Here is a 12,732-nt window from a genome sequence, read left to right as displayed (position 1 = left end):
GACAGCTCTGTCACCTAGGTACTTCAGCTGGCACACATACAATCTTTTAAACAATACAGAAACAAAGAGTTGTTTTGATTTATCTTTACCAAGATGCTTTTAGCAGCATTAAAAACAAATGAACAGAAAACCGCACATTTCCATACCCAGTATGTCTTCTGGATTCCACTGTTCCTGTGGGTCAGGCAGCAGCCCTTGAAAGGGTTCACCTTCATATGTTTGCTGAGTATATCCATACCAACCTCCCCATCCAGGAAACCAAGACTGAAGATACTGTAGCATTCCAGTGCTACTACCAGGTGCAGATTCGGCTGTAGGACAGACTCCAGGGGAATCAGGCAAAGGCTCTTTAACGCTCTGGGTTTGGACAACAGAGATACACGCATTAGTGCTAATAAATAAATAGATATCTCAAGGGTACAGAAACATCACCATAATAATATGATTTCATTTACTACTTATTCAGCACTCAACTTCAGCTAAACTGCAGTAATATTTTCAATCAATACTGCAACAGCTGCTATCCTAATAGGCTAAGAAATAGCAAACATACCATCAGTTAACTGCTACATATTCATAAATGAAGTCATAAGGAATTAAATCTTAGTTTAGAAACACTAAACCCAGGAAGAAGTCATTTGACACATACCATGAAACACAGCTGTTTCAAGTAAGTAATCGTACTTGAAAAAAGAAACAACAGCACATTATAAGAGAGATCAATATGTATTTTATGAAGCACGCGCAAACTCATTTACACATGGCCCAGCTCTGTCATACTCGTTTTGGTTTTCATCTTCGTTCTCTCTTTTACAGATGAGGAACACTTGCCCTAGAAATTCCAGCAAGGATACTGTTGAGGAAGGCCTTCATATGACCAAATAAGAGTTCGCTGTGCAAGTGACAATAGTAAAACTGGAGGAACTGAGCGCTGTTTGTAATTTCAGCACCGACATCACACTTCTAATTCAAAACAAACACACACTAGCAGAACAGAACACAATACCTCAGAACAATTCACTTTAAGACTCTATATGAACCTGTTCACACAATGTTTCTCACCTCAACTAGTTCATGAAATTTATCATGAACTATCTCATATAGTATCTTCAATTCCTCATAAGTTTGTTCATCCTCAATACGAAGCATTTCTGCCTGAAAAGACAAAAAGAGTAAAGTGCTGCACTAAAAGAATGTAGCGTTGCATTCACACACATGCCAAACATCTGTGCAGGGAACGAGATCAAAATTCATGGAAAAGCTAACATGGCATTAATGACCATATCCAAGTTTCTAGGCACAAGGAAATAAACAGAAGTCATGTCATAGTGACATTTCCTCCTATTTCAAATTTTATTTGGACTGTAAAATAAAAGTATTTTAACACAGTCTGTACCAATTAAGAAGTTGGTTGAATCGTAAGTTTTCGCAAAAAAGTTATTAAGAAAAAAAAAAAAAAAAGAAAAAGGAAGCAAAAGACATTTTTCTAGTCCAGTGGTATTGCCCTTGCCGAAATGCATGGCTCTGCTGAAAACAATACATCGCATATGAAAGTAAGAGTCTCACATACACTCTGTACTATGATTCCCCTTTTGCCAGTGACTATAAAATTTCCAGTACATTGGCCTACTTTACAGCTCATGTTTATATATAATCCTTATTTGCACTATGTAAAATAAAGTATCACTAAAAATCATCCCTGTAATTGAGACAGGTGAGGTACATGCTGCCCTGAATTGTTTTAAGAAAAGTCCCAATATACCTAGAAATAAAAAGCAGCTAATGATCAGATTTTTTTTTCCCCTTCTGAAGTAGAACACAGATTTACTATTGGAGGCACCTTTCCTCTAAAACTTCATCTTAAAAATCAATGGAAAAAGTTAAGTACCCCCAAACACAGTCAACTAGCTGCACATTCTTCCCCACGTTATCTACAACACCATATGGGTGACCTGGCACACTTCTAATTTTTAAATGCTTTTTGAGTCTATAGAGAACAAGAGAACAAGAGTTAAGAAAGTATGTGACAGTCTGACATGAACATTCTACGATTGTTAATGCTATTTTTGGTGAAAAACAGTTGCAGCTCAAAAAAAAAAAAGGGGCGGGGGAGAACATATTTTCGTTTTGCTATGGAAAAAGTTAAGAACCCTGCCACACACAAACCTCCCACAACCCCAGGTTTTGAGCGTTAAAAACTTAGTTGTGGTCAAAGGCAGATTGTTCAGTGAAAATAGCCAGCAGTTAAACTGAAGATGTGTTTAAACTAGAACAGAAGAGATTTCAAATTTGAAAAGATCAAATACATCGAATAGAAGATGATTAATTGACACTGTTAAAAAAAAAAAAAACACAAATACACAGAAAAAAATCAAATCTAAAAACCCAAATCTAAATACCTGCTCTGTAGTAGAGAGTAGTTCCCCCTTCAACTTGCTATAATACATGTTTGTATAAGATACGGCATCTCGAGCTCGATGTAACACAAACTCCCAGGAAGAACGTTGTCTCTGCTCCCTGATCTCCGAAAGATTAGCATTCAAAGCAAAGATCCACCACTCTCGGCAGCTGAAATATTTAAAAATGACAGTATTACCAATATTTCCAAGAAATGAATATTTGCAAAATTGGTTAAAGGTCCAGGAAAGGTTCAAAGAGAAAACTGAGGGTAACTGGTCAGGACAGGTATCAGTATCAGTGACAGCACCCATGGTCTAGTTCTGTAAGTTGTATGGCATTAAATATTGCTCTATGAAGTTCCCATTACTTTAGCGGGATTTAGTATAGCTGTTATGTTATAGAACATAGTCACCAAAAGTAAATTATTGAGTTAGATAGATGCTCAGTTTGAAACGATACCATCTTTTATAGGCTCTATTAAGAATCACAGGAAAATTTTAATTGGAGCTATTTCCACAACAAAAAATCCAGAACACCCCAGTGTGTGCCTGCGGGAAGAACTTACAATTTAATTTTGTCTCCCAGAAGCCACGATAGGAGGGCTTAAAGCCTTAGATAAGAATAATTTTAAGTATCAATTATGTCTAAATATTTAAAACTGATTTGTGAGGTAGGGGAACAAAATACAAAAATTGAAACTGTAATATACAATTAACTATGCACTTTTTTTTTTTTTGCTCTTTGTCTTAATTCTAGTTTGTTTTTTTAATATCACATTAATTCAACAACACAACTGTGCGTATACTTACTTTTCTGTTACTGTAACCTTTGGTCTCCATTTCCTGAATTTAAGCTGTCGTTCCTTTCTAGTCAGTTCCTTTAAAAATCCCATGATCTGCTGATACTGCATCTTTTAGTAAAAGAGTTCAGAGATCAGTTAGGCAAATCAAACAACAAATCCCCTAACAAATCAAAGGGGACAAAACAACCCTTACAGGCTTACTTTATCTGCATCAATGGCCTGCATATTACTTCAAAATTAAGACTGATGTTAACCATAACTTGGTTTTCTAACGTTGCACATCTTCTCCCAGTAGCTAGTAGTTTGTGTGTGATATTGAACTTGCACTTCCTTATTTACAAGCATATAGAACAAAATATTTTTTCAGGCCAAAAAAACCAACATAACATCAGCTGCTACTGTACATGCTACAAACAAAAAACACGCACATCCCTCCTGGTAACTACAGTCAGCAAAAAAAGAAATAAGTAGTGTTTGTTGCAGTAATGAAGTGCACTAAAATAATTTGGAATGACTAATTTTTAACCAAAAAACTTCTTTAGTATACCCCTTTCAGTTGCCTCTAAAACTAAATCTTTAAGAAATTATTAACTTTCTGCTACAGTAACTGGCATTTAAGCTGTTAGAAACACTATCTATGGCAGTTTTGTGGCCAGTAAGCTGAATAAATTGTAACAGTCCTACAAGTATTTTGCTGTCTGGATCAGTGACTCTTTTCTTTGAATTATAAAATTCAAGAAACATAATTTCGCAGTTTACCTGTGAAAGCTTCAAGGGTATAGTCTCAAGCTGAATGTCACACTCAAGCCGTGGAGTGAGGCGTGATCTTAAAGGCTCCTTAGAACAATTTCTCTTCAGAAGAGCAGAGGTGCATACAGGTTCCATGATATAATTATGATCACGGCTTTCCATGCTTTTGTCCATTGCTTCCTGTGGGTTACAAACAAGTTTATTCTATAAGAGATGAGTGTAAAATATTTACTAGGACATATTGTTTTAAGATATTAGAATATACTTTATTAGCATATCAGTCAGTCTACAAAAATTCTTAAATACAGTCTCTCTTCAAAGGTAAAAACAAAAGAGATTTTATAGCACAACCTTTGCAGGTCCCACATGAACCCTGCCATTACAGCATGAAACCATAAACTTTTGTTGCTCTTTCACATGCAAAACCTCTCTCTTGTACCTGCAGCTGACCAGGAGGGAGATCACCCAATAAAGTGCAATCAGTATCCCAATAAACACTGAAGTCGGCAACATCTAACTGTTTTTTCCTCATCAGCTTCTCCACCTGAAGTAGAAAAATTGGAATAAAGTCAAGCTCATACAGCATATGCCACATAATTTTTAATTGTACGTGTTCAATGGACACTATGAAACACCAATAATAATTTATAACAGTACCCATAGCAACACCTATCTAATGTGAAGTTTATTAAAAAGCCTTATTTGTACTAAATACATTTTAGTATCCATTGTAATGTATACTAAAAACTAGAAAGAAAATATAGCATCATACCTCAGCTGCCATGAGTTCTTGTACAAAGTTATACTTACTGGCTCAAATACTGCATTTTGCATTGATACATTTTTGATGCACATGCCAAAGGCAAACGGCTGCAAAGGATTTGTGACACCATCTTCAAACCTCAAATGGACATCTTGAATTTTTAACTAGACAGAGTGGGGAGGGAAAAAACCACATTACTAGAGACAACTATTTGCATTATTAGAGCGCACAACTGTGCTATTCATTAATACTCAAGCCATTTGATATTTCATTTCTGCAAATCTCCAACAATTTTTTGGTAGTTATTCAGATGCCATAAGAGTCCTGTTCCTTACTTCCGTTATTGTACTTTCTGGTTCTCGCTTCTCCTCAGATACCACTACCATCCCTCTCGCCCTAATCTATTAGCTGCCTCCACAAAAATAGCGTACTTTATTTGCTCTCCTACTATTATCCTCATTTTCAGCATATACCTACAATTGCCAAAGACTCATTAGCAAAGAATCATTAGCATGAGCCAAGATGCTACAGGATGACCCAAAGTAATTTTTACAGTGGTAAATCCTCTGAGAGCTCTGAGTTACTGTGTTTTCTCAGCAAATGTACAATCCAGGAGCGAGATAAGCATAGACACTCTGGCCTTGAACTCTTGCACCAAATACACCCTTCCTAACACAGCCTCCCCTCCAATGATTTGCTTTTCCTGATATCTCACTCCTGAATTCCTTCCAGCGAGTTACAGAGCAATCAAACAATGTAGAGCCAGACTACTTCCTCTGCACAAAAAGGAAACAGATGGATAATCCTTGCATGGAAGCTAGCAAACACGCTGTAACAATTCATATGTAGAAAGCAGCTAATTTTTAAAAGAAACAACTAATGATGTAGTTGCTAAAGATTTTTATTTGAAAACGTTAGAGGGTAAAAACAAACAAAACCCTACATGCTAAGCTGCCATTAGTTACATTAAGACTTCAAAAGAGAAAAAACAACCGAGCATAATAGTCAGACTACAGAGTCCTTTTGAAATGAAGGAGACATTCTTTTTCTAATAATAAAAATCTAGTGAATAATTACAGAACTTGAGAGACAGCACACAGCAGAGTTATCAAAATTCTAGATTGGTAAAAACCTCAAGACGCATTTCTTCACAGCTTCTCTTTCTCAAAAGAATTCATGCTGTTGTCCCTCATTAAAACAAACACACACACACGCACACACATTTTGGCACACTCAGAACAAAGAATTACAACGCTAGTGAAAAATATCGCTTTTCCTGCAGATCCATTATTCACTGACTCCTATAAACAAAAAAAGTTGCTGTTTTCCCCTTGGTAGACAGGATGATGCACTCTTCCTTCCCATAAGTCCCCATACTATGAAGATCTGATCTGAAGAGGAACTGTCCTCTGCCAAACATCTACCTTTGATTACATATTTCCTCTCTGAGGACTACATAACGTGAAGCAGAGTGGGCATGGGTTAGGTTATTGAAAAGCTCTAAAATGTAAAGGCTTACTTCAATGTTTTCTACAATTCTTGTGACTACAGATGCAGTAACTGAGTACCAGTAAGATTCCCCTTTCTGTTGTCGTTCTTTCTAAAAGAGAAAACATGGATGAGCGTTAATCATCACTGTAACAGCTGGTCAAGGAGCAATATACCACGTTACACTGAAATATAGGGTGGGGGGAGGGGACAGGACAGGACATACACTTCAACAGCTTCAATATATGCAGAAAAAAAACCCAGGAATTGCACTGTGTTAGCATCTACAGGTCAAATTTTAACTTTGTTTCCTCTACGTTTGTTCTCAGAAGACATATATTTCTTAGGAGACTTAAATGCAATCCATCCACCATAACAGTTTCTTCAGTATGAAAGACAAGTCCTCACAACTCACTTTCCATTTGTCTTCAAGTGCTAGAAGAAGAGCCTTCTTGCGTTCTCTTTCTTGCAACTTCTCCGTTTCCTCATCGAAATCTTCTTTTTTCTCTGGTGCACCAATTAAGTGCAGTTTTGAGACAGATATCACCCATGGATCCACATGTGGGCGATAAAAAGGTATCTGTAGTGTTATTTTGCCAATGAAACCTAGAAATACGAAACAGAGATGCTATCAGATTCCTGTGTAAACATACTTTTACTACCTCTAGAAGACTTAAGGAAAAAAAAAATAGTAGTATAACACACACACAACGCTACAATAGAATTATATTACCAGAAAACCAGGTTACCACACTCGTTCAAGCTTCTGAATCACGGGTAAGAGTTCTTCTTACATATGTAATACTTCCTCCTTATAAATATTTGTCTCACTCACATAGGCAATATACATACCTGCTTTTACTTCAAATGGTAATTCCAGTTCCTTTAAGGCATCTTTCTTCAGTGGCAAGTTTTCCAGTTCAACAGCACCTACAGAAAGCAGCAAGGGAGAAACAACTCACAAGTCAGCTGAGCAAAATTACGTTAAAAGAGTGCCAATTTGAACATTACAGCTTAAGATGACTAGAAACATATTTTAAAGAAAAGAATCAAATAAGATTTCATGAGAACAGCCACACTACCACTCTGAGTTAAGTGGCAATCGCAAGGGATATTTAACATACTCATTAATTTTCCAATGCCATGTGCTCAAATTATTTCATGAGATCAGCTAGAAGCAACCTTCTGCAAGGATTTAGATCCGAACTTTGCCTTTGCCAAGAAAAAAGCTTCTACTTTTGGTCTTCTTAAAAGAGACACTTCAAGTACTTTCTGAATATTACAAAAAGTACACACAGAAAAGCTTTGAAGTGTCATAAAATATTCCCTCCATAAACAGCAGACAATAGCAGCAAAAGGCGAATTAGAAAGTACTGATTTTTGAGTTCCCTGTGAAAATACAGGACTCATGAAAAGCATAACATAAACAGAAGTCTCAATTATAAAGGAATGGCTACTAGCACCAAAACGTGAGAGTTAAAAGAGTACGTAATCTTTGCTTTCTCAGTCCCCAGAAAGAAACTTTACTGAAAACTGTTACGAAAAATGACAAACAAACATTGTATAAGTTGAACAACATGGTAAGATATGCTAAGTATACATTTTTCAGTCTCTCATAAATTGGTTTGTCTTAATAAAAAACAACAGATAGGAACATAAGAGAATCTACTATTCATTGTAAAGTGTTAATACAACATTGCATATTAAAAGCACTTGTATAAGTGTTAAACATAATATTAAGTACTTACTGTTTCTATTCCATCTTCCAGTTATTACAAAAATGCAATTTTTTTTTTTAAATCACAGCATAAAAACGCTATAGAAAATACTAAGAATCCTCACCCTTTAGAAGGGCTACTGAAAGTTGGTCTGTGTTCAAGTTATTGACATATTTGCCCAAATAAGTGTTGAGGACCCAGGCGACCAATCCTTCCAACATGACTGTGTCCTAGAAGGGGGCAACTAAGGATTTTCTGTCATTTTCTGGATCTCTGTTCCATAGTTATAGTTTTACTCTGGAAGAAAAAGTAAGAAGAACATGAATGTCTGAAACATACACTCTCTCAGCAGCCATGTGATACCGCTACGCAAAATATTCACTGCAATCCATCCACAAAGCAGTAGAAATATTTAGCTTGATATCCACCTACAAAAAATGCTTTACAAAGTAAGACTTGTTATGCACATTCCCCTTCAGTTCCAACTCACACCAAGTTTCATACAGAGCTTTGCTGTTTATAGACCACTCCTGGCAAATAAAGTTCATCTTCACATCCTTGTTCTTATCAAAGCATAGTGTTTTGATGCAATAATGAGCATGGCACTACAATACGGGAAAGACTAAAATTCCAAATTGATCTGAAGCAGTTTTGCACTGGCTTCCTTAAACTCTTTGTAAAAGCTGCTTCTGGTATTTTCTCAAGTTGCCAGCATTCTGGTTTTGAAAAGTCTACCTTAAAGTAACAGGTGTCCATCTGGATGCTCCTTTCTCAACTTGATTTTATATCACACTTGTTAGTTTTCAAAATAGGCAAAGAAAAAGAAACTCCTTCTGTTAGCGCTGATCATACCAATGCTATTTCTTCTCCCTCTGTTCTACGTAGTATTCCTTCACAACATTTTCTGAAGGCAGCACTTTAGGTTTTTTATACTAGCAGACGCGTTACTGGGAAAAGACTGGACATGGAAAAAAGGAAAAAAAAACCCAAGTGCACAGGGGCTCTGCAGACCCCAGAAACGCCACAGGTCCACTTTTTTGTGAGGGGCCCAAGTATCTGCAATTTTCACTCTAGGAAGAGATAACAAGTTTTCTTAATGAAAAACGTACTGAAAATTCCTCGAGTAAAACCGTATGCACAGTCCCACCAAATGTATGATAAATGCTCTGGAGGAGGACTTTCTAACTTCACAGAAGGAAATTTATAACTAGAGCTGAGTGCAGTTGTATTCCATGCAGGAGTCTAAGTGAGGGCATACGCTTTTTCTCCACACTTGTATGAATTACAGGTTTTGTTTATACTGAATGAAAATCTTTATTGATTCTAGTAAAAGGCATCTAGAATATTTATGAAACACTAATATTGTTTTCACTTCTTTTCAAGAGTGGTGAACAACCAGGTTCCTAAAATAGACAGCACTTGATGGTTATGCCACATATAGCAGGAAAGAAAACGGTCACCATTAATCTGCAACAATGTGATTTCAAAAAAAGTTACATACCAGCTCTACAATTACCCATGAAGGATCTTTAAAAGCCATGAATGCAAGCACTTCTAACTGAGCAGCAAGAAGTCAATTTGGCAGCCCAGAGCCTTCAACTGCATTTCAGTAGTATTCTTGCATGACATCTGTGAAACAGGCATTTATCCTCCCCAACCCCCTTTTTAGGGGAAGACTATGTGTGGGAAGTAATCAGATACAAGTCACACAAATAGCTCACCAACAGTTACTCTAACTGTAAGCTTTCAAAGTGATAGCACAGATTACTCTATCAAGAAAAGCTCCACTAGAAAAGCAACACCATTCATATTTGCGAACATTTCCCCTCATACTCTTCCCCAACCATTTCTTTTCCAACTCATGTGTTTACTGAAACATTAAAAATCCCTAACTCCCTTTTAAAAACTTTTAAACCAATGAATTGCAGAACTGCTATTAGCTTCAGCAACAGCAGGATCAAGCACATTATTATAGTAAGAAAAAGTATGCCTGCCCTATCTTGTCGTTAGAATACTATACATGTACTTGCATCAGTGCTGCGTTTAGGAATGTCTCCCTGACACAGATCTCTCTCTAAAACAGTGTACATAAGGTTGAGTTCTACACAGCAGAAAAGCAAGAAATGTCAGACATATTTACATTAAAGTAAGTTTGACAATAGGAAGAAAACGACAAATTCAAGAGTTGCATTTTATATTTTATATTCAAAGGCAGGGCTTTCCCATGAGTCACTAGTGAGGTGTGCTTGATTACAGGCTCAAATGCAGATGCCTAGAATTCTTTGAAAAACATCCACTGAGAATTTTTATCTAATACAGTTAAAGAAAACAACCAGAGTTAAGCAGATAATGAAAGACTTTTTCTAAAGGCTGAAAAGTGAAACTACTCTTGTCATGCAGAGTGAAACACAAACAGCATAAATAACTCAAAGCAAATCACATTAAAATCAGGAATATATTCACATAGATACACGCTTAACTAACACATTATCTTTGTAAAATGCCTCAATGGTTTTCCAAAAAATAGGACTATTACTCCACATAATAAAACTAACATTCTTATAGATGGGGCCACCACTCGTACTACAGCTTCTTATTCTCAAGTAAAATTGATAAGAAAGCTAAAGTTTAATCAAAAGTGAATGCAATAATCCATGTCATGTTATTACCCCTCCAAAAAAAAAAGAAATCCATAAGTTGTTAGGAGCCAAATCAGATGAAAGATCTTCAAGAAACAATCAGAAGCACAGAACAGGTTAATGTCACAATGACTGAATATCTCAGGTCCATGAATAATTCCATGCCTTGAAGTTGTTATAAGAACTGCAAATAAAGTAAATCATCTCCTTAACTTGAACTTGTTGTGCAACACAGGTAACTATTTAGGAATCCTTCAACAGTTCTAAGGCATGTACTTTTTAAACTTTCTAGTCCACTGCTGTGCCACTGGAAGGAAAACGAAACACTACTTTTCTATTACAATGTTTGCATTTCTTTAACATACATGGTAAACAAAAACAGCAAACGTTTAACAGGATGAGAAACTAAGTCCAAAGTCAGGACTTCACTTAAAGTGGGTTCATTTTCCCAGGAGAAAGATATATATATTTTTTTATAACCACAAAGATGAAACTGCTCTCACAGCACAGGCCCTAAACGACTGGGGCCAGGGTCAAGTGGCAAGGGACAGCTCAAAGGTACCACAACAAGGAGAAAAGGAAGGTGGAATAAGGTTACTTACTAAGTTCAACTGGGGGTGGGCGCGGGGTGTGTGGAGAGGAAATGTTGCTTAGCTCCTGGCTACGCAAGAAGGTGTGGAGGAGTCCTCACTCAAGACACTCTCCTGTTTTCCACACACACAAACACACCGTGGGGAGGAGGAGTTTAGCAAGAGGGAAGACCTGTTGGCACATAACGTGTAAGAGGCGAGATGAAAGGTCACCTTGCCCGGAGGCGGCAGGCAGAGGCTTGAGGGAGAAACGGAGGGGCGAGGGGCAAACGGCCGGCGCCACGCGGGGACAGCGCGTGAAGGGGCGCCGCCAAGGCCCGCCGGCGGGGGCTAAGGAAGAAAGTAGGCCCCGGAGAGGAGGGAAGTGGGGGGAGAAGGGGAGCGCTCCCCTCCAAGCGTCTGGCCCCGAAATACAGAGGCAAGAGAGGGTACGGCTGCCCCTTGCCCCCCTCAGGGCCGAGGCGGCGGGGCGGAGCCCTGAGAGGGGCGTGAGGCAGGGAGGGGCCCCTCAGGGCCGGGCCTATGCCACGCTGCTAAAGTCGAGGCAGGAGCGGAAACCGAGGCAGGAACAAACTACAGCCGAGGCCTGAAGCCGCCGTGACGGCATGCCAGTTCCTGGCCACCACCCCCAGCCCCCCAGTACGTACCTTAGCGCCCGGCCGCAGCCGCCTCCTCAATGGCGCCAGTCGATCCCGAACCAACGGATGGGGGGGGGAGGGGGGAGAAACGGGAACGGGCGCCTGAGCAGGGGAGCGCCGAGCTATCGATGCGCTTCTTCGCCCGCCTCTTTGAGGCGGAGCGGAGGCGGGCCGGGCCTGCGGCAGAGCGCTCCGCCCTGGTCCCGCTCGGCGGCGGCTGCGGGGCCGGGGCGGCCTGGGCTGCGCCGCTTAGGCGGGCCGGCCGGGCGTGTGCGCCGTGAGGCGGCGCTGCCCCGCGCCCCCGCCGAAGTCATAGGACGCGCTGTGGCGAGGCGCCAGCGGGCGGTGGCGAGCGGCGCCAGGTGCCAACGGCCGGTGGCGAGCGGCGCCAGGTGCCAACGGCCCGCGCGCGGGGCGAGGCGCCAACGGCCGGTCGCGAGCGGCGCCAGGTGCCAACGGCCCGCGCGCGACGGCAGCGCGTCTTGCGCGTGTGCGGCCACGGAGAGCCGCCCCCCCCCCCCCGGGCTCGCAGGACAGCACAGGCTTCCCCCTGTGACATAGAAAAACCACCTGAAAAGCCCCGGAGACCTGATTTCAGCGCTGCATCGTCGGCAGCGAGGGTGGTGGGTGACATTTCTGGTCTAGCAAAAGACAGTGGGGAAAGGGCTGTGCTAATGAGGAGGCACGAGTTTTTAATTCCTACCCTTGAGGAACAGAAGCTGCCTTTAAAGTAGTAACCATTTATATGCTCAAGGAATGCAATCCCACTTATTTTTTTAATATTATTATTACTGCATCACACGGGGATGCATACTATTAAAGAACCATTTGCCCAAACTGGAGGTTACGGTTGTGACTTTTTTAATCTACCCCGAAATGAAAAAAGAACGGCTAGTTACAGACCCCTCCATAACGTTAATCCTAGTGCCTGCGCGCAGACAGTG

At 39.9% G+C, this 12,732-nt stretch overlaps 1 protein-coding gene across 5 annotated transcripts in view; it reads right to left on the bottom strand.

Moving 5' to 3' along the window:
- Window positions 1–12,062, bottom strand: part of VPS13D (vacuolar protein sorting 13 homolog D) — a 119,164-nt gene extending 107,102 nt beyond the window's left edge. For 4 of the 5 annotated variants that reach the window (XM_068915585.1, XM_068915588.1, XM_068915587.1 and 1 more), the window contains exons 1-13: window positions 11,798–11,916; window positions 11,163–11,322; window positions 8,046–8,218; window positions 7,056–7,133; window positions 6,619–6,809; window positions 6,235–6,315; window positions 4,763–4,879; window positions 4,392–4,496; window positions 3,962–4,132; window positions 3,210–3,310; window positions 2,400–2,568; window positions 1,063–1,155; window positions 147–357 (exon numbers count right to left, since the gene is read on the bottom strand). In XM_068915585.1, coding sequence (XP_068771686.1) covers window positions 147–357; window positions 1,063–1,155; window positions 2,400–2,568; window positions 3,210–3,310; window positions 3,962–4,132; window positions 4,392–4,496; window positions 4,763–4,879; window positions 6,235–6,315; window positions 6,619–6,809; window positions 7,056–7,133; window positions 8,046–8,142 — 1,414 coding nt within the window. In that variant the 5' untranslated portion in view covers window positions 8,143–8,218; window positions 11,163–11,322; window positions 11,798–11,916. Of the gene's footprint in view, window positions 1–146; window positions 358–1,062; window positions 1,156–2,399; window positions 2,569–3,209; window positions 3,311–3,961; window positions 4,133–4,391; window positions 4,497–4,762; window positions 4,880–6,234; window positions 6,316–6,618; window positions 6,810–7,055; window positions 7,134–8,045; window positions 8,219–11,162; window positions 11,323–11,797 lie in introns of all 5 variants that reach the window. The other variant, XM_068915586.1, reaches the window with a different exon arrangement.
- Between the last annotated feature and the right edge of the window lie 670 nt (window positions 12,063–12,732).

The sequence above is a fragment of the Struthio camelus genome, chromosome 21, assembly GCF_040807025.1.
Source record: "Struthio camelus isolate bStrCam1 chromosome 21, bStrCam1.hap1, whole genome shotgun sequence".
Classification (NCBI taxonomy): domain Eukaryota; kingdom Metazoa; phylum Chordata; class Aves; order Struthioniformes; family Struthionidae; genus Struthio; species Struthio camelus.
This window is presented reverse-complemented; position numbering and strand designations above follow the sequence as displayed.